Below are 19,057 nucleotides of genomic sequence, written 5' to 3' on the forward strand. Positions count from 1 at the left end.
ATCTTTATAATTGCAGTTTATCTTATATCTTCTAAATACAAATACATTTGATGATTTCAGTTTCCTTTTGATTTGAAAATCAAGAGTATCCAACGCTGCTGTTCTCTGTCTGTACACCAGGGGGAGTCCAGAGGGCAGAGATACCAAGAGACGTTGATTTGAATGTTTTACTATTTAATTCAGAGCGTTCGGAGACAAATGACAGAAGAGCAGATCAAAATATTTTCTTTAAAGACCAACAGCGTCTGAGTGGCCTCTCTTATCTGTTGTAAATTAGATGTGGGAGGTCGACAGTCTTTATCTGTTAAAAAGACCAGTTTGTTGGATTTAGGGACATTTAGTGGTAAAGTTGTGCATTACAACTAAATGAATACCCCACCTCACCACACTCCTACAAGAGAAGCTACAATGCAAAAGGCCGCTTTAAAGCCTGTGTTTGGTTTGTCCATTCTGGGCTGCTGTAGAAATACGGAGGTACAATTTGGTGTGTTCTGTGGAAACGGACCTACTGTCAGGGTTGCCAGGTCTTTGGGTTACTTTTGAAATGTTGCTGCCAGGCTGAATTTCTTTTTCATAGTGATGAATGTTTTATAAAATTTCCTCCAAATCCTACACACTGGACCTTTAATGATCCTTGTGCATGTTGTCTAGTCACATCCTGTACGTCAGTGTTTTTATGGATCTAAAATGAGCCACATGTTCGCAGACATTGTTAGTGGTGTCATTATGACCCAAATAAATACATGACCCTTTATTCCTGTTAGTGGAGCTCTGGCACCACATTGTGGGGATTATTTGCACTGTAGCATTATCAGCATAACACCGCTGATGACTCTGACATCCTGCTGGCCTCATGTGCCACTGCACAAACGTTATACAACTGAGTATAAGTGACGTCACGGTATGTAATCCCCTCTCTCCATGTTTTCTCCTACTTTCCAATCCTCATCCATTCATGTCTGTTATACAAAACATTGTCAATTCATGTATTGTATAAATTAAAATTGTAATGACAAATCTGATTGGGATATTAAAACACAGTCACTATTTTCTGACTGAAGCATCTATAGAATAAGAAATACCAATATCAATTAATCAAGGCGTAATGTAGAAATACAAGCCCCTCACCACAACCAGCACATGAAAGATTACATCCTGAGTCACATGATATATATCTATGTATCATTATTATTGTAGTTGTGTATTTTATATTGCAGTGTGTGTGTGTGTGTCTTTAGCTTCATTGTTTGTAGGGTCATAGTTTAAGTCATGCTGCATTTATGTTTTGTCTGCTGTAGCGTTGCGAGTGTTGTATAATGCCAAAATATTTTCTTAAGTTTCTGTTTACAAGGGCAGTGATGAACTTTAAATCCTCAGCTTTAAACCAACATGCACAAAAAGCCCTAAAAGTGGTTTTATTTCTTATACTTAAATGCGTCTCCTGTCATAGATAAAAAAAAAAAAATCAAGCTTGACACATCTTTGAGAGTATTGGTATATTATTCAAGAAATTGTACTGTAAATATACAGTTTGATATTTTGTGTCTAATCCCACAATAGAACAAATCACTATAAATGTAAATACATTTGTTTGATTAAAACTTTATCTCATATAAAACAGGCATGCTAAAAATACACAGAAACATCAGCAAAAATAAAGCAACAGCCGACCTCAATTTACAACTGAAGACTTCATGCAAGAGGTCGTATCCCACAGCAGAACAAGTTATTGTATATATTAGTTTATTGCAGCCTGTTGGTGATTTAATGGTGAAGAAAAGTAGTGTTTATTCAGCATAGTTTATGCTCTATGCATATAAACTCCAGTAAATGATGTTGAAGAGCAGGTAAGCCAGGGGAAATATGACTCTGGAGTAAGAGTCTATCATGTAGCTGTTGCTCATGATGAAGCTGAGATTTTGTATTAAAGGGTGCTTGCGGCGTAGCCTGGTCCCCTCTGTGGGTGCAGAGACGGTGGAGTTTCGTGACTGGGTGTTCCTCTCCGTGTTCGGCGTGCTAGGAACCTCCGAGAAAGGAGTCAGGTCAATGTCGTTGTCATGGAAACAGCCGTCAAACGCCATAGCCTGTGTAGCGTTGAAAGAGGAGGGGATCTGCAGCGACAGAGGGAGGAGAGGGGTGTTAGGCTTTGAGGACAGAAAGCTCTAGATAGGGAATTATTTTCTGTAAGACAAAAGTCACATGTTATAAAAGAAGCCATTAGAGGCCGCAAGTAAACTAAATGTGAATGACCTTTGCCCCTCTGAGCTTCTTCATTTCCTCGACTGTGGTGAAATAGTTGACAGCAGCGTACTCAATGACAGACAGGAAGACGAACAGGAAGCTTGCCCACAAGTAGATGTCCACGGCTTTGACGTAAGACACCTGTGGCATAGAGGCTGAGACACCAGTGATGATGGTGGACATGGTCAGAACCGTGGTGATGCCTGGAACCAAACATCAGAAACATCTCCGCTCAATAGGGTTCTGGTGAACAGTTGGTCAAGTCATGAAAACATCACTAAATACAGTAAACATCATAACCAAATTAATTCCAGTTAATATTTTTGTGGTGATAATTCTTTTGTGTATGACTTTCACTCCAAAACAGCAAAACATTATCCACAATTACTGTAAAGTGACCAAAATATTACTTTGCTGGCTTTCATCCTACCTTCAAAATCATTTTAATGAACCTTAGCACCAAAAATGTTAAAGGAATAGTTTGATATTTTGGAAAATATGCTTTTTTTTCTCTTTTGCCAAAGGTTAGGTGGGAATGTTGATATCTGTAGAAAGCGCACTTCTTCAAATGTTGGACCATCCTCTTAAATAAAACTAAAAATGTTGTTATGGTGAATATGACCCTGTTCAGGCCTGGTATTAACATCTGTCCTGAGTGATCTGGTCACAAGTAGACAGCTCTTAGTACGTGCATTCACACCTGGCATTAAAATACAGCCCCAGATGGGTCTCGTGATTGGATCTCACCTCCCCACCCTATATGTAAATAAACTTGTATATCATTTACACTAGCAAAGATTTAATGCATGGCAGCAAGGAGAAGAAGAAGAAACCAAAATAACGCATACAAGACAGAGCAAATCGACCAAGATGACCCTGCGCTTGTTTCTTAAATACCCGCTGCAGTTTCGAAATGAAGCAAATGTATTTTTTAACTCTTCTCAGTGTTTAAATGTTGATGTGTTTATTGCCACCACCTCATATCAACACTGATCGCCACATAATGATACCCAATGGGTAAAATCTTACTTAGTACAGCTGCTTACTGCACATTCCTTCATTCAGCCCGCCGTGACTCCCCTTGATCCCTTTCTCTCTTGATCGCATTGACACAAACGTCAAAAGTCAGACTGGCTAAAAACAACATGATTTGGTCCTCGCAAACAGAAATGGCGTACATGTTAATTTGCAGATCTTTCGAAGTTAGTTCCAATCACAAGTGTTCACTGAATACACATTCAGGACATGCCAGTTGTGAACAGATGAACTTAACACTGTCCGCTTGTGATGGATGTCTCAGGACGTGTCTGAACGGGGCCTATTTTCTTCATCAACTGCGTATATTATGAAGTTTGTGTCTTTCGTAAGAGGCTCCATGTTCAATTAATGTGTTGATGTCTGTGTTGACGCGAGATCTCAGTACCCAGAGAGACACGAGCAGGTACTGCCCTCCTGTCTATCCAGAAGGACACCCAGGACAGCATCACCATCAGCATGGTGGGAAAGTACGTTTGAAGCATGAAGAAGAAGATATGCCTCCTGAGAATGAAGTTTATGTAGAGCCGATTGTACCAACCTGAGAAAGAGATAAATACACAAAAACTGGCAGTGGGGAGCAGCAGGGTTTAATGACAAGAACAAAAGTATAAATCAAGTACAAGGTGGACCTGCAGCAACAAACTAACTACTTTTACTTAGATGTAAAAGAAATGGCTTTCTGGCGTAGAACTGTAGTTATGTAACTGGTCCACTCAAGATTATTTCACACTGAGAAGAAAATCTCCCTGGCCCCTTTCTGTCTGTCACACTGATAATGACAGTGGCAGTGGCAGGCTGGGTTTTGCCATCAGTCATATAACCCTGAAACTAAATCTGACATATTACGTTTTAATAATGCAAAAAGAAAGGCACATGATGACTTTCTTATGTATGAAATTTGAAATAGAAGATGTCAACATGCCATTACACTTTAGTGAATCAATGCTTCAGTCTTCTACAAAGTATTTAAAGGAAAAGTTCAACATTTTGGGAACGCTGCATATTTGCTTTCTTGCCAAGAGTTACACTGCCTACCACTGCAAAGCTTAGCTTAGCATAACAACAGCTAGCTTGGCTCTGCCAGAAAGCAACAAATCCAAATACCAGTAGGCTACATGTTAACACAATGAGTTGTTTTATTCAGTGCAATAGCTAATTACATTTTTTACAGGGGTGTTATTTGTTAAATATGTCTTGACCAGGTGCAGTGGATGAACTTAGCTTAGCATTATGAGTAGAACACGGGGAACTAGTCTTCAAACAAACCCAGGAAAGTTTTTTCCCCCAGCTTCAACTTTCCCATCTCGGAGCTTGTCAACTATCGTCTGAGAACAAATTGGCCTCTGGGTGAGACGGCCAATATTTTGTTGCTTCTGGTGTAGATACCTGGGCCAAGACTCAGTCTTCTGTTAGCTGTACACTGTATACTATCCTTTTCTTAGCACCAGTCAAAAGATTCTCCATTAAGTAAAAAGCAGATAGCCGATGTATTCCAGTCAATGTGTTCTGTCTCTTTTGCAACCAAAGCCAGCTCAAACATGATTGGTCAGACTATAAAACCTTATACCTCGCCAATAGATTCTGCAGAACTATTTGCAGAATCTGTTTATAAAGATCATCTAATTGATGAGAGTGTCATGAACATTGTATTATTTTTTTCTCTCAACTCTCATCAAGAAAGTAAATAAGCTTATTTCCCAAAATGGCAGTGAAGTGAAAGGACAGGATGTTTAGACCTACATCCTAATCCTAACCCGACTTCTTAACAGAGTATAGAGCCATTCAGATTGTATGTGGATGAACGCTAGTGTTTTATTGTCTGGCGTGTGTGATAAGATAAAAAACAGGAGCCCTTTGGTTGTACGCAAAAGCCACGCACAGCTCAGAGGGCCCCCGTGGCTCCAACCTCACATACCAGTACTGCTGTAGAAGGCAAGTCCAAAGGAAGGCTGGAAGTCTTCAATAAAAAACTGAGAGAGCACAATCTCATCAGTCCTTAATGAATCGTTCCCGTTCTTCCAGTAGAGCATGAGATCATTCTCATTGTAAGCATCTTCAAGAGAGGAGAGAAGGAGGGGGTGTCACCTTCACATGTTGCCTATCTTAGAAGAGTGGATGTTTTTCTCAGAGGAGAGGAGAGAGTGAGTGGAAACGGGACACTACTGACTCTCCTCTGAGATCAGGATCCATGCTTTATCCAGTTAATAATGAGAGAGAGAGACAGAGAGATGAAGAGAAAGAAGCAGACAGATAAAAGAACCCCCACAAATGCTATAAAGAAATCCCGACTCTATCGTCAGTCATGAGCATCTTCAATAATCCCTTGTAATTCTGCATCAGTGAGACAGACGTATATTTAATGCACAGAGATTGACCTGATTGAGGATTATGACTCTTTATTCCATGTAATAAGAAGACAGTGAGGGTTACTGTGTGGTTATGGAGTATAGTAATCCACCCTGAGCTGTAATATGCAATGATTATGTTTACATGGACAGCAATACAAGACATTAACTTGATGATGATGTTTACATGAGGGAAGTGCAGTGGCTAGTGCTGTCACCTCACAGCAAGAAGGTCTCGTCTGTGTGGGTTTTCTCAGGTTTCTCTGTCTTCCTCCCACAGTACAAAGACATGCAGGTTGAGTTGTAAAGTGTATTAGGACGATATAATTAGATTATGTTTACATAATGCGACTAAAATCAGAATACTCCACGTCTTAATTCTGCTTGTCGAAATATTCCTTATTCTGTGCATGACTTAATTCAGGTTAAGGGAATCAAAAATTTTGTTTTGTTTAATTATTTAACAGGCTAAAAGATTTCTTTAGTTAACACCTTTAAATTCTATTTAAGTTGTTTACTATCAGTAAAATACATCAAGCAAGCCAATTATTTGCAGTAGACTTTTGTTTATATTTAATGCAGTAATTGTAACATTGTATTTCTGCAGGCATAGCACTGAATATGTTATGAGCAGCAGTGCCCCTGCTGCAGTTTGATACTCACAGCTCTCCAGCTCCAGAGAGCAATTCTGTGTGTCCAGGGGGAAACTACTGAAGTCCATTGAGCAAAGTGCCGTCACAGTGATCCTGAAACATAGCTCAGGGTTAAAGAAACCCCAACATAATCATAGAAAATGTTATATTCACACTGATGGATGACTTTCAGAGTTTAGATGCATAGAATAACCTTAACCAGTCAACTTGTGTGTGAAATGTGGTATTAAACTGGACCAATTTGTAAGTGAGCTGATCAGTTCATTTAGTGATTGCCTTTGTGACAGGGCCTGTGGTCATAGAGTGCTGTAAGGGATGACGTCATACATCTGTGGTTGAAATGGATATTGTGACTGTGGTCTTAAAGCTCTTCATATTGCTTTCAGGCTCTAATTGCTCAACCTGGCTGGGAGATTTATTTCCTGACTGATGTCCCTTTTAAACCTTTAAAATCTTAAATGATTTTTGAATTATTATACTCACTGAATTACATTTATAATGACGTTTAAGCTTAAAGCAGGACCACATAACCTTTGATAGTAGAAGTGATGTAGCTGAATGCAACAATAATGTTGTTCCATCCACTTCTGTCTGATGTTTGTATTGCACCTTTCTGGCATCAACTTGAGAATAGGAGACTTGTTTTGTAATAGTAGCAACAGTAGCAGCTATTCATCCAGATCAAATAGTCTGACTTTAACTGTTCCTACTTTAACCTAATCTCTTTATGAGCAATGAATAAAAAGGTTTTTTCTCACCTGACACTGTAGAGGATGTTGCCATCAGGAAAAACCCTCAGCATGATATTCTCCATGGTTGTATCATGGATGAACGAGCGTTTAGAGTGAACAAAGAAAACATCAGGAACCCAAATTTTCTTCACAAGACGTGCGTCAAAGGTACGACTCTTGTTGCTGCTGGAAGGAAAAGCCAGTCGATCGTCCTGCCAATAATGCCTCAAGTACAAAGTCATAGTAAAGTCCTAGAAATAAAGTAAAATAAAAACAAAAACAGTTGATCAAGCCCAACAGTGAAATTTAGGTATTGTATTTCAGCAAATACTAGAAGCACGTACCATGTTTACTTCCGATATGCTATCAATGCTCTCTACCTGGACGTCGATGCCGACTGGAATAGCTGAACCTGCAGAGGGTCAAACGTTTAATGGATCAGCTTTAAGCAGAAGTTAAATCACATCCTCTGAGAATCTACCAGAGATTATATGTGTACAAATCCCACCACTGAGTTACATGACATGGACCACAGCGTACAGGTGACAGAGACTAAAGGTTGGATAAGAGCGATGACCCTGACATCATTCAGCTTCGTAAACACGACTCAGCTCAGAATTGTGATCAAAATAAATACTTTAAAAGAGATTTACTCAGAAGTGATAGATACACAGCACTGTCAAGTCTCCTACTCACACAGGAAACACAAGATGCTAGAAAATCCTTGAGAGGCAAGAGACAAAGGAAACTATTTGATCCATTGTTTTCTTTATGTCTCAAGAACAAGTGAAAAAAGTCTTTGCAGTGATAATTTTTAGTTTTTAATATTTGTTGTTGTTATACTCATTTTATCCACTAGAGGTTCAGGTGCACCTTTCCCCGTGTCTAAACAGCCTTGAGAGCATTTGTGTTTTTTCTATGTGAGTAATTAATTTGTTTCATCTTCCAAAACTTTCCAAATAGTTTTCTCAGATTAAGAAAATAACCAAGCTAAATCTGTTTCCACTTTTAAAAACCTATATATCCCACCTGCATCGAAAATGATTAGAGTTTTTTTATCATTTGTTCTTAAGTCATTAACACAGAGGAGAATGTAACGTAGGTCAGACTTAGAAAATGGATAGCCAGAATTTTCTCTCAGGACTTCCACATTAGAAGTACTGAAACAGTATTATCAACTACACTAAATACTAAGTACATCACCCTAATAACTATATCACCTTATGAGACTACATACATTTAATTTATAGACAGCTAACTTAAGGGCACTGCTACAATTTTGGAAAAATGTAAACATATGATCTTTTCAAAACTAGACATTTGTAGACAAACAAGATATCCAAAGCAGGTTTGTACTATTTATGAAATCTGGCCTTTTGGAATAACGGGTGCAGTACAGTGACTTCCATGGATATAATATCCCTTAAGTTATGTAGTTAACATCTTACAGATTTAAAAAGCACTAATTCATTTATGAATTTAGGTTCTATGAAACACACCTCAAAGGCACCAAGACAAACACTGATGCCAACCATCCTGTCAATTGACTTTTTTGGTCATGTGAGTTTTGTGAGCATGTGAGCCAGGATCTAAATCAGTGGTTCTCTTGCCATTTGTGGTTTTGTTGTCTGAAACTGAAGCATCAGCCCTTCACTGAGGCCTTTCAACAAAAAGGTTCAACCTGCACCACAACCTGCGTGCAAAATATTTTGTCACTTATTATTGTTGTCTTTTAAAGCCATCTATTAATAACTAAATAAATGTGATTGTCAGTTTGTGTGAAGACCAACTGAGACAGACACACACATGCAGGAGTCCTGCATGTGTGTGTCTGTTTAAAAAACAGGAGATAACGTTTTTCCCTCAGAATATGAAACAACGCAGTGTTGTAACTTCATTGTTGCAGAAGAAGCAATGCCCCCATTTATCCAGGAACATATTGAATGCTTTCTATGTCATTGTCCACTACTGTAAATGTATGTGAACTAAAAACAATCCACTGCCATTATCTAATGAAGGTAAGCTCTCAAAACCATCAGTCTACGATTAGAATAGGTTAGTGAGGTGGGAGGGATTATATACGGCAGCTAGGGTCCCGGACCAAAAGTCCTCATCATTTTTTTCATTTGGGCGTAAAAGTCACGCAACAAGAAGCAAATGCAGTGATGCAAAATGTCAAAGGTATAAAATCCATTATTCAAATCATAATGTCAATTTGACAAGAGAGTGAAACAGTATTCACAAAGTAAAGGATTAATAACATTAATTATTAATAACATAGCGGTACACAAGAACTTTATTGTTCATAAATTAAACTATAATGAAACTCAATAGCGCACATACCTCTGTCAAGGCCCAGCATGCCTTACATTCATTCAAGCTGCACACACTCAAAGATTTGGTTCCCCTAAATATGCCTGATTGATGAGCCATGATTTATTCTCAACCTAAACTACTCCTGGATCTGGCCAATGAGTTAATGGCTTCTTCCTTGGTCCTTGGTCTACCCTTTTACTGAATTTCAAAAAAATTGGATGTGACACAACCACTCAGGAAGCAGACAACAAGTCACTGAGCAGCACTCCAAAACTTTGTGCAATAGCTTTTGTATTTGCTCTGTTTTTAAAAATGTGGTCATCTATACCAAGCTTAAACCTACAAATTTGTAGATTTGTGCCAAAAAAGCTCTGACAACAGTTTGTTAAATGTCCTCTAATGCCAGGCTTTTCTTTTTTCCCTCTGCAGAATTAGGTTCACAGTTGAGATTATTTTATCTGTACTACTGTCTGCAGTCATTGTCTCACACTGCAGACAATCTAGGTCACTGTTTTTTTTTTTTTGGAGGCCTATTACCAAAGACAGCACAGTAACCTACATTGACCTCACTGAGTTGCCAGGAAGGTGCATGGTTATTAAAAATAACAAGAAAAAATTAAATATGAAGAGGGAAACTAAATCGATTTTTAAAAAAGATGGATATCTGCGTGTCTTACCTCCAAAGCCCGGCCGCATCGCAAAGTCATGGTCTTCAATCCGAAGCAGCTGCTCAGATTTAATAAGCAGAGACTTGGTGCTGTCCAGCTTTTTCATCTTAAGATCCACCCGCCTGACGAGCAAAGAACAGATAACAGCTTGCATTAAAATCTCCGTCTCCAGCTTTCTCTTTCTAATGCATACTGGAAACAGAGCTGACATCTGGTCCAGGGTGTTAGTGATGGTTAATTGGACTTTTAGCACGATGATTAAATCCAGAGACCTCAGTCTAATGAGAGTTCTTTTACTGTCGGTGAATCAACAGATTTTAAGATACCGACGGGTCTGTCTTGTATCTGTCTCATGAATTGCATCTTTATCGCAAGCTTTATTGATGATCTAACTCTTTTTGTTTTCATTAAGCAACATCAACATTACATCACCGAGTTATATCTTCTTTATCTCTCACCTCAAAAGATCCTATGACCTGCTCCTACCTCGAATCTCTGACGTCAAACAAAAAACGAAAACCATATTACACAACCATACGTGCATTCAGTTGAATATCATCACAAAAATAAAATGGATGCCAGACATCAAAAGGACAATTTCTAACAGCAAAAATCAACTGAACAAAGCAACAAGTCCCACTTGTCCTCACCCTCCATGCTTCTGTTTGGTGTTCTCTCCGACATACACATCCTTGTGTCTCCTCTTGTTCGGGAAGTGGCTGCCGTGGAGCTGGGTGATGGGCCACAACCAGGCCAACCACATCAGTCTGAAGGCCAGGAGGGCCACTCTCATGGTTAAGCTGGGGCTGGAAAGACGAGAGGAACCCGCACGTTCCTCCCACTGCGTCAGCGTCTCACCCAGGGAATGCCACAGCTGCCCCCGTCCCCTACTTGTCCGTCCATGTCCCAGCAGCACTCATTCCGCCACGCACACCCCCAGCTACTTGTGCGTTATCCTGCTCTCTCATCTCCTGTAACATGATCCAGCACTTAGCTCCGGTGCACAGGCATCCCCCTGGCTAAGTTTGCTTGTCACTGTGCCATCCCTCTGCTTATGTCTCCTGACACAACATGTTCCTCCGACTCCCCCACCCCCTGATTTAAAACCAAATATCAATTTATTCCTATAATGACAAAGGAATACCATTAATTCCTCTCTAATCTTCTTATCTGTGGTTGGTGAAATCTTTCAGTAACCTACAAACTGGCGGCGGCAGAGGGGCGGGGAGAGGGGGCGGGGGGTAATACGACCAGCAGTTTCATCATCATTCTGGCCAGATAAAAATAAAAAGCCTGTAGCCTACTTTGTACAGGATTTTCCATAGAGTTGCACACTGCAGTGGTGGGAGGATGCGAATGATCCCATCCAGAGGAAACAGATGCAAGCCTATGTCTGGGCCACATCTGCAAACGTTGCACTTGTGGCCCCTGAGCAGATGTCATTCATAGCAGAAGATATGACTCCTAACTGAGGATTTGAACTGGTTTACACTCATCAAATATAAGAACACAGGAGCATGGGGTTAGGGTTTTTGCAAATGTACCTATGGTCCAATCCCTAACAACATTATTCACAACATGAAGTCACAGAACTGCACCTTTCTTTGGTTTAACCTTCAAAACCCTTATGTTTTTCAGCCCATTTTAGATCCTGGTTAAAAGACTCTTTGTTTTTTCTTAATATTTAGAAATGAATACTTTTTAACTGCTTTGCTACGGCATCACTATCAAGCACTCTACATATACAACATAATGCATTTTAGTACAGATGATGTTTTGTGCTTGTGGTCTATGCACGATAGTGCCCATTAGACATGAGTAATTCAAGCCTGTTGCAACTTTGAAATAAAGAAATGACATGGAAATACAAAAGTTTATTAAAACAAATGTATTCAATGAGACTGTATTTCATCAAGGAAAGATTGAAAACCTCCCACACGCAAGAGGAAACTTGATCAGTATCAATAGTAACATCAGAGCATGAGCAGAATGACTCTTCTCCAGTCGCACCATCCCCTTAATCTGGGATTTAAGTTGATTGAGGGCAGACATGAGCAATGGCATCTTAAAGAATCATGCACGTGGACCTTGTTTCACTCGTACATGTGACCCCACAGCTGCTGGACAGCAGGCAGCTATTCACATGCACCAGGGACATCTCATCTGTGCCCTCTACAGGTCATGTAGAGGGCATCTTCTGTTTTTGCCAAAATTTAGAAAAAATAAGAGCATTATCACAGACAGATGATTTGCATTCCATATTGCTTGCAACTAATTATGAAGCTTTTATTTATCTATTTTATTTGTGCTCTAAATCAGTAATATCCCATCATCCGTTTTTTCTATAAAAAAGTAAACATCTGTGAAAGAGGGCGTTTCATTGTTGTGTTGTTTCTGACAAAGCATTACAATTTTGAACTTAAATAAATGCTTGTAGAATTTGATAAAAGCAGATTATTCAGAAAAAGTGCAGATAATAGAATAACTCTTAAGGGTATACAGGATTATCACTTTAGTGCATTAGGAAGAGACAAAGGCCTAATTTTCTGACAAATAGTAATAACAATAACAATGATTATAATGATCCATCATTTATTTCTCCATTTATCTCTTCATTTATCTCTCCATCCATCCACCCATCCAACCATCCATCCTATATAGGGCTTACCCTTTGGGAGCAATAAACAATTAAAAGCAGTTTGAAGATCACACAACATTAGACTAAATTATAGTAGATGTATGAGGGTAAAATAAGATGAGCAAAGAGTAAAAAAACTAAGTAAAATAAAACATGATTAAACAAAAATAGTTCAACTAAAAATGCTTAAACTGGTCAGTAGAATCAGAGCCAGGATTTTTAAAAAAACGTTGTACAGTAACAGGCTGAGAAGTTTAAAAAAGGTAAAAGAGAATTTAGACTCCAAGTCCAGAGAAAGCACTCGTATAGAAAATGTGTCTTTAAGAGAGATTTAAAAGAGTTGTTGTCTCCTATAATTTTAGATCTGGTTTTTATTTGTTTTATTTGACATTATGTGGGTGTGAGTGGTTTGAGCTTGTCCTTTCAAGATAAAATCAGTCAATATGTCTACTTATTATGAATATTTAAACAAATGCACAGTGTTAGTTCAGTGTGTGTGTGAGTGTGAGTGATGCAGCACACAGAAGCAGTGTGGTTAAACGTTCACCCGCCTGGTTAATTAGTCAGTGTTTCATTAGTGTTAGGAAGGATGTAAAGTGGAATCGCACAGACACAGCTCACTGCACAGCCGTGTGCTTTCACACACATGCGTGCCAAATCTGTTGCAGGAGCAACACCTCAGAGCAGAGGCCGTCTGACATGGCAGACTCTCAGGGACTCATGACTGTGCTTCTGATTTTCTTGGAGAAATTGTTATTGACAGACTCAAAAGGTATCGTAACATGACCTCTTCTCCTCGTGTTTATCGATGAGCAGCTTGTTCTGACTCAAGATGACAGATTACTATTGAGTTATCCTCTAATAGTAGGATGATCTGATATAGTAAATTGTCTGTGCTGTGATATGAGTTCACATGATGATTAGTCTTCTCAACACCTGAATACCAACATGGGGGATATTATTATATTACAAGGAATTATTTGCAAAGACCTGAGAGTGATTGAAGTTTTGTCTCGTTGAAAATGCAGCTTAAAGAGAGCTCATTACGTCTGCTAAGGTTTTGTTATCATCTGAAAGTTTCTTTGTCTGTTTGTTTGTTAGCAGGATTATGCAAAAACAGATTACCATGAAATTTAGTGGAAGGATGCAGTTTGTTTCAGGGAAGATGCAGATCCAAGAATTCTTTTTCACTTTCTTTAATGTTGTGTTTTTGAACATTTTCATTGATTTTGAATTCTTGGATCTTGGTAAAAACAAGCCACGTTTAAGGGACTGATATTGATAAGTGTGTGCAATGTGGTGCAGATCAAAATAAAAAGCCGGACATAGTGAATTTAAATGTGGTTTCTTTAGGGGGCACTCTCCGAACGCCATCTTAGTTTTGGTAAACTACCTAAAGTACCTTGAGAATATGTTAAAAGACAGTATTTTTATGGTAGAAACTGTGGAACTATCAATATACTGATGATAATCTATTTGCTTACGCATGCTTGTAAGGAGAAGGCAAAACGAGGAAAACAGTAGATAAGAAAAAATAGCTGCTCTTTGTCACTTCCACTTTTTAAGTTTCATTCATCCACTGAGCAACAAGGAAATTCACTTAATCTTCCCCATTTCATTTGAAAATGATTTAACAGTAGTTCATATGATGCCAAGTTTCATTGAGCAGTCGTGTGTTTTGAAGGATGACACAGCATTAAAAAATGAGAGCTGTCACAAACAACATTAGTTTGCCTTCATTTTTCCACACGAGGAGCAAACACAGCTGCGTTGCGTCCTCAGCTGTGAAAGCTGAGCACATCTGGAGAAAATATTCAGCCACCATCAGGGGTGAAGTCTGACAACAGCAACTTTATTTTAGCTAAACAAACAGCTCCGATGTTTAAGAGGCAATGAAATCTGTTGAACTTGTTAATCAAATTTTGCATTTTTATTAGAGTCATATTAAAGTTTTGTTGGTACTATTAAAGTTTAATCAAGCCTGAAGAAGACAGCACTGATGTGGCTGCAAAGTTAGAAAAGAAATGAAACTGGATGTATTTATCTTGATGATTGCTCTTCCATTTCAAAGTTATACCAGATACCAACGTCACCTGTATCATCCAAGACGACTGCATCCTGCCCTGCAGCTTCCAACCCACCAGCACCGTGGTGATCCACTGGTACAAGCAGCAAATCCCTGTGCACAGCTACTACTACAACAAGGACCAGTTTGGACTCCAGAACAAACACTTCAGCGGAAGGACCTGCTTGTTCAACTCGCACATCCCTCATGGCAATGCCTCCCTGCTGCTCAGGAGGGTCAAAGTTCAAGACAGGGGCAGGTACAAATGTTACACGAGCACACGGAAGGGCAACCAGGAGATCTTTATCAACCTGGAGGTCAAAGGTCAGTAAAATGTTACAGTATTACCTTCAGTATATCAGAAATGTTGTGTATTTCACTCATTTTGTTTTAAGCTTTCTTCTTTGGTCTAAAATTGGTTAATTCTGCTATGATGAAGTTGTGAGTAGTAGAAGTGTCTCCATTCATAAATTATCGTCAAGGTTGTAACTACAGGGTGGAACAAGTGGCACTCTTTTTTTCCACTCCTGCCCGGAGAGACTGGCTTTTGTTTGTGTTTTAATAGCAAAGAATTTGAAAAGCAAACAGCTAACACCTAAACTGTTAATGGTTATTTGTCATGTAATATAGAAATGTATTTGTTATATGTTCTGTTTCCAGTTTAGTAGGTACACCTAACTACCTTCAAATTCTCTGAAGGTTATGCTGGTGAAACAGAGAGGCACTGAAGCAGTCATTCCACTTTGTTGTTTTTCATGTCATTGTATCGCAACTGTATGGAAACCCATTTCAAGATAAAACAAAATGATCAGATTAAGATTAATTCCATAAGAATGGGATTCAAAAATCATAAATATGGGATTCAAAATTGATTAGGAGATAAAACAGTTGAAATCATTAGATACCTCATATTTTAAATATCTCATAATTATGACTTATTATCTCATATTCATGACAATGTATTTATTTTCTCATAATTATAATGTTTTGATGTCATATGATGACTAAGTAATAAGATTACTCACTAACTCCTAATCATGACTTTTTAATCTCATGTGATTTATGTGTTTTCATTCACTGGTGGGCTTCCATACAACCTGCGTGTATTTTTAAGGACAGGAAGGACATTTTGTTGATTACAGAAATGCTCTGGCATGAGGAGGGGATAAACAATCTCCACAAGAAGGCCACTGATTCATTAAATATGAGATTTGTATTTTGGCAGAATGTCTAACAAATCCCTAGAGGAGACAGACGCCAAAACCTCCAACATAAAAATGCTACGCACAGAAACGTCTCTGCTGCAAAGTCTAAATGTCCAGTTTTTAAATTTAGAAATCTTATTTCATCAATCATGTGCTGAGAAGAAGCCTCTGGATACGCTAGCTTAGCTCATGCTAGCTCTCTGCCCTACTAACCCCTACAGTGTAGCCAGCGGGCCGGGGCATTAGTGCAGCAGAAAAGCTCCATCTGCGGGAGATTTGAACGAGCGGGGGTGCTAAAGGGCAGCACTGCTACAGAGAAGGAGCAGAATGGAGCTCACAGTACATTAAATGACAGGGTACATATGGTATCACAGAAGTTCAAATCCCACTTCACCAGAACTGCTTCTGGCTCCTCGTTTATGAGATGCAAGAGTCACGTCAAGTTAAATAGTTTCATTCTGGTTGTCAGTGCCACACAGATTTTAATATTCTCATTAAATGCTCTGTTGTCTTTTTCCTCTCAGCCCTCATCCAGTCAGTGATGATGGAGATGACTGATGAGGTGGCCACCTGCTCCTCTCATAACATATACCCCGTCCCTCAGGTGACATGGGCCACGGACCCCGCCTATGCCCAGGGAGCTCTGGGAAATTCAACCCTTAAAACCACTGACCACAAGGGTCTGTTCACAGTGGAGAGCACCCTGAGGATTCTGGGTGATCACTCAAACCACACCTACTTCTGCACGTTCACATCAGCGGACAAGACCCAGGTGTGGACCGCGTCTCGGAAAAACCAAGGTGCATTAAGATTGTAGAGTTATAAAGTTTTAATAAAGAAGATAATTTCTGACAAAAAGAAATGTAAATGTGTGTGTGTGAACTCTCCTTCAGAGGACATGACCCAGGAAGAGGGTCATGCTCTGTCCATCCCATGTGTGGCTCCACACACTCTCCAGAATTTCTCCCTCACCTGGACCTTCACCGTGTTCACCGAGCCCACTGTTATCTTGAGATATGACAGCAGAACCAGAATCACCATGAACCAGTGGGAGGGCCAAGGTGACCTGGACCAGGAACTGCTCCTGCTGGGAGACGGATCTCTTCTGCTGCACAAACCAGACAGCGAGGATCACTCCGGGACTTACACCTGCACCTTCTCCAGCCTGCATAGCAGACACGTGGTTCAGACCAGAGTAAACATCACTGTCGCGCCAATAAGTGAGTATTAAATTGTTCTGTTTCTGGAGAGGTGTAATCTCAATAAACCAATGCAGGAAGTGAAATAGAAGCTGTGCATTGTTTACTCTGCAGGTGTGGATGAGCAGAGAGTGCAGAGATCGTGGTGGAGCACTGCAGCTTCGGCAGCCTTTGTGTTGTTCACCATCATTGTGGCCCTCCCTCAGTGTGTAAGACAAAGAGGTATGTGAGATACTGTGTGTGTGAGGTGTTCAAACCTTTGGAGCGCACGTAGAAGTGTCATGAATGTGTTGCACCCGAGAGACATAATCCCACGGTTCAAAGCCTGCTGTTATTTTATGTTAACATGAATTAGAAAGCATTTATAGAGCACATATCCCCATCACCCGCCAAAAGCTGCTCTATAATCAGTTAGCATTTTTGATGGTACAAAATGTGTTTACATGTTGAGACAGTGTCTGGATCAGCGTCTGGATCAAGATGTGCATCAAAACACGCATTAGTGAGAATTATGCTGATTCAGGAGGATAGGACGTGGTGTTATCTAAGAGACAATTGTGTATCTTTTGAACTAAGACTCATGAACATTTGTATTGGTTATGTTGCTGCGGCAAAAACATTTTTTTAAGGGATAGACTATTTATAAATCCAAAGAGGAATAGTTGAGGGTGGCAAACATTCTTCCGAATGTCACTGAAACTCCTAAAAATTAATGGAGGCAAAGATAATCTCAACCTAATCTCACAAATTTGCTTCAGTGTTGAGAAATTAATAAATAAATGAAATCAAAGCTAACTCTCTGTAAAATACTTCAAAATAATTATTTTTTGTCTGCGCGTGCATGTGTGTGTTACTTTTACAGCAATGGAGGAAACCAGGACTGCTTCACATAGATGCAATGGTGCAGGACTAGGACTTGTTGATGGTGGACCTCATAAGGCTCTGAACACCACAGCTTCATACATAATCGTACAAAATGGCGTTGAGTGCAACAGACTCCAACTGCAGTTTGATGTACAGGATGAACTGGCAGGCGATTTGCCAAAAACAGCAGAGAACTTTACCGTGGCTTTACTTCCAGATATTAATATTGAACGAGAAGAGAAACCAGAAGGACCACCTGCGAAAGAAAATGACGGGCTGCAGTCCAGCAGTCTGGAGACGGATGGATTTGGAAGCGGTGAGCCTGGCCTTTATAGGCATGAACTTACGCAGCCAGTAATGAAAGTATTTGGCCATAAATGAGCAACAACCAGAGCAGGATCACACACAGTAAACAGCCAAATCCAACAGAGAGCCACACACATAACAAACAGGTTTAATTTGGTCAAATTCATTTGGAGTAAATGTGAGTAGCCACGTCTTCAAGATTAGTACTTGTGTCATATGCTGTAAAAGCTGTCATTAAAGGTTCAGTGTGTAAAATTTAGTGGCAACTAGTGGCGACGTTGAATATTGCCGAAAACAAAAACCCCTCATCTCACCCTCACACTTCTAGAGCCAGTGTTTGTTTTTAGTCTCTTCTGGGTTACTGTAGAAACATGATGGTGCAACAATGACCCCTTTAACACATAAAGGGCTGATTGTAAAGTCATGACAACAACGATTCTTTGTTTCAGGTGATAGAGCCTCCTAAATGCTACACACTGACTGGACCTTTGACTCTAAGCACATGATTGTTTCCCCGCCTTTAGAATAAAAAACTAACAAAGTCAAGTTTCTTCTCTTTATTGTTGTTCCTAGATGTATTTTTGTAAGCGATAAATAATAGGCAGAAAAGACACCTCAGGTTTTTATGATATAGGCAGACATAAGACCAGCATGCACCTGTATGGGAGAGTCTATTGCTTTTTACCAAAGCGTCACAGGAAACACGAGCCATACATTTTTATTGTTTCTTAAATAACCGATGAGAAAACCACAACAGGTTTGCGTACAAATATGACCTTGCCCAAACA

At 39.6% G+C, this 19,057-nt stretch overlaps 1 protein-coding gene across 3 annotated transcripts; it reads right to left on the reverse strand.

The window, feature by feature from the left end:
* Nucleotides 1-1,481: 1,481 nt before the first annotated feature.
* On the reverse strand, nt 1,482-11,152 carry gabrr3a (gamma-aminobutyric acid type A receptor subunit rho3a). 3 transcript variants are annotated; one of them, XM_069510158.1, is made up of 10 exons: nt 10,643-10,763; nt 10,451-10,487; nt 10,002-10,114; nt 7,353-7,420; nt 7,036-7,259; nt 6,288-6,370; nt 5,195-5,332; nt 3,665-3,817; nt 2,251-2,444; nt 1,482-2,111 (listed from the first exon to the last, which is right to left on the reverse strand). In XM_069510158.1, exons 3-10 carry the CDS (start codon nt 10,096-10,098, stop codon nt 1,809-1,811), a joined length of 1,260 nt encoding a protein of 419 aa, XP_069366259.1. In that variant the 5' UTR covers nt 10,099-10,114; nt 10,451-10,487; nt 10,643-10,763; the 3' UTR covers nt 1,482-1,808. The 3 variants fall into 3 exon arrangements, with proteins under 3 accessions (XP_069366259.1, XP_019941308.1, XP_069366258.1); XM_020085749.2 differs by lacking the exon at nt 10,451-10,487 and having other exon boundaries at nt 10,643-11,152; XM_069510157.1 differs by lacking the exons at nt 5,195-5,332; nt 10,451-10,487 and having other exon boundaries at nt 10,643-11,152.
* Between the last annotated feature and the right edge of the window lie 7,905 nt (nt 11,153-19,057).

The sequence above is a fragment of the Paralichthys olivaceus genome, chromosome 15 (assembly GCF_024713975.1).
Source record: "Paralichthys olivaceus isolate ysfri-2021 chromosome 15, ASM2471397v2, whole genome shotgun sequence".
Lineage (NCBI taxonomy): Eukaryota > Metazoa > Chordata > Actinopteri > Pleuronectiformes > Paralichthyidae > Paralichthys > Paralichthys olivaceus.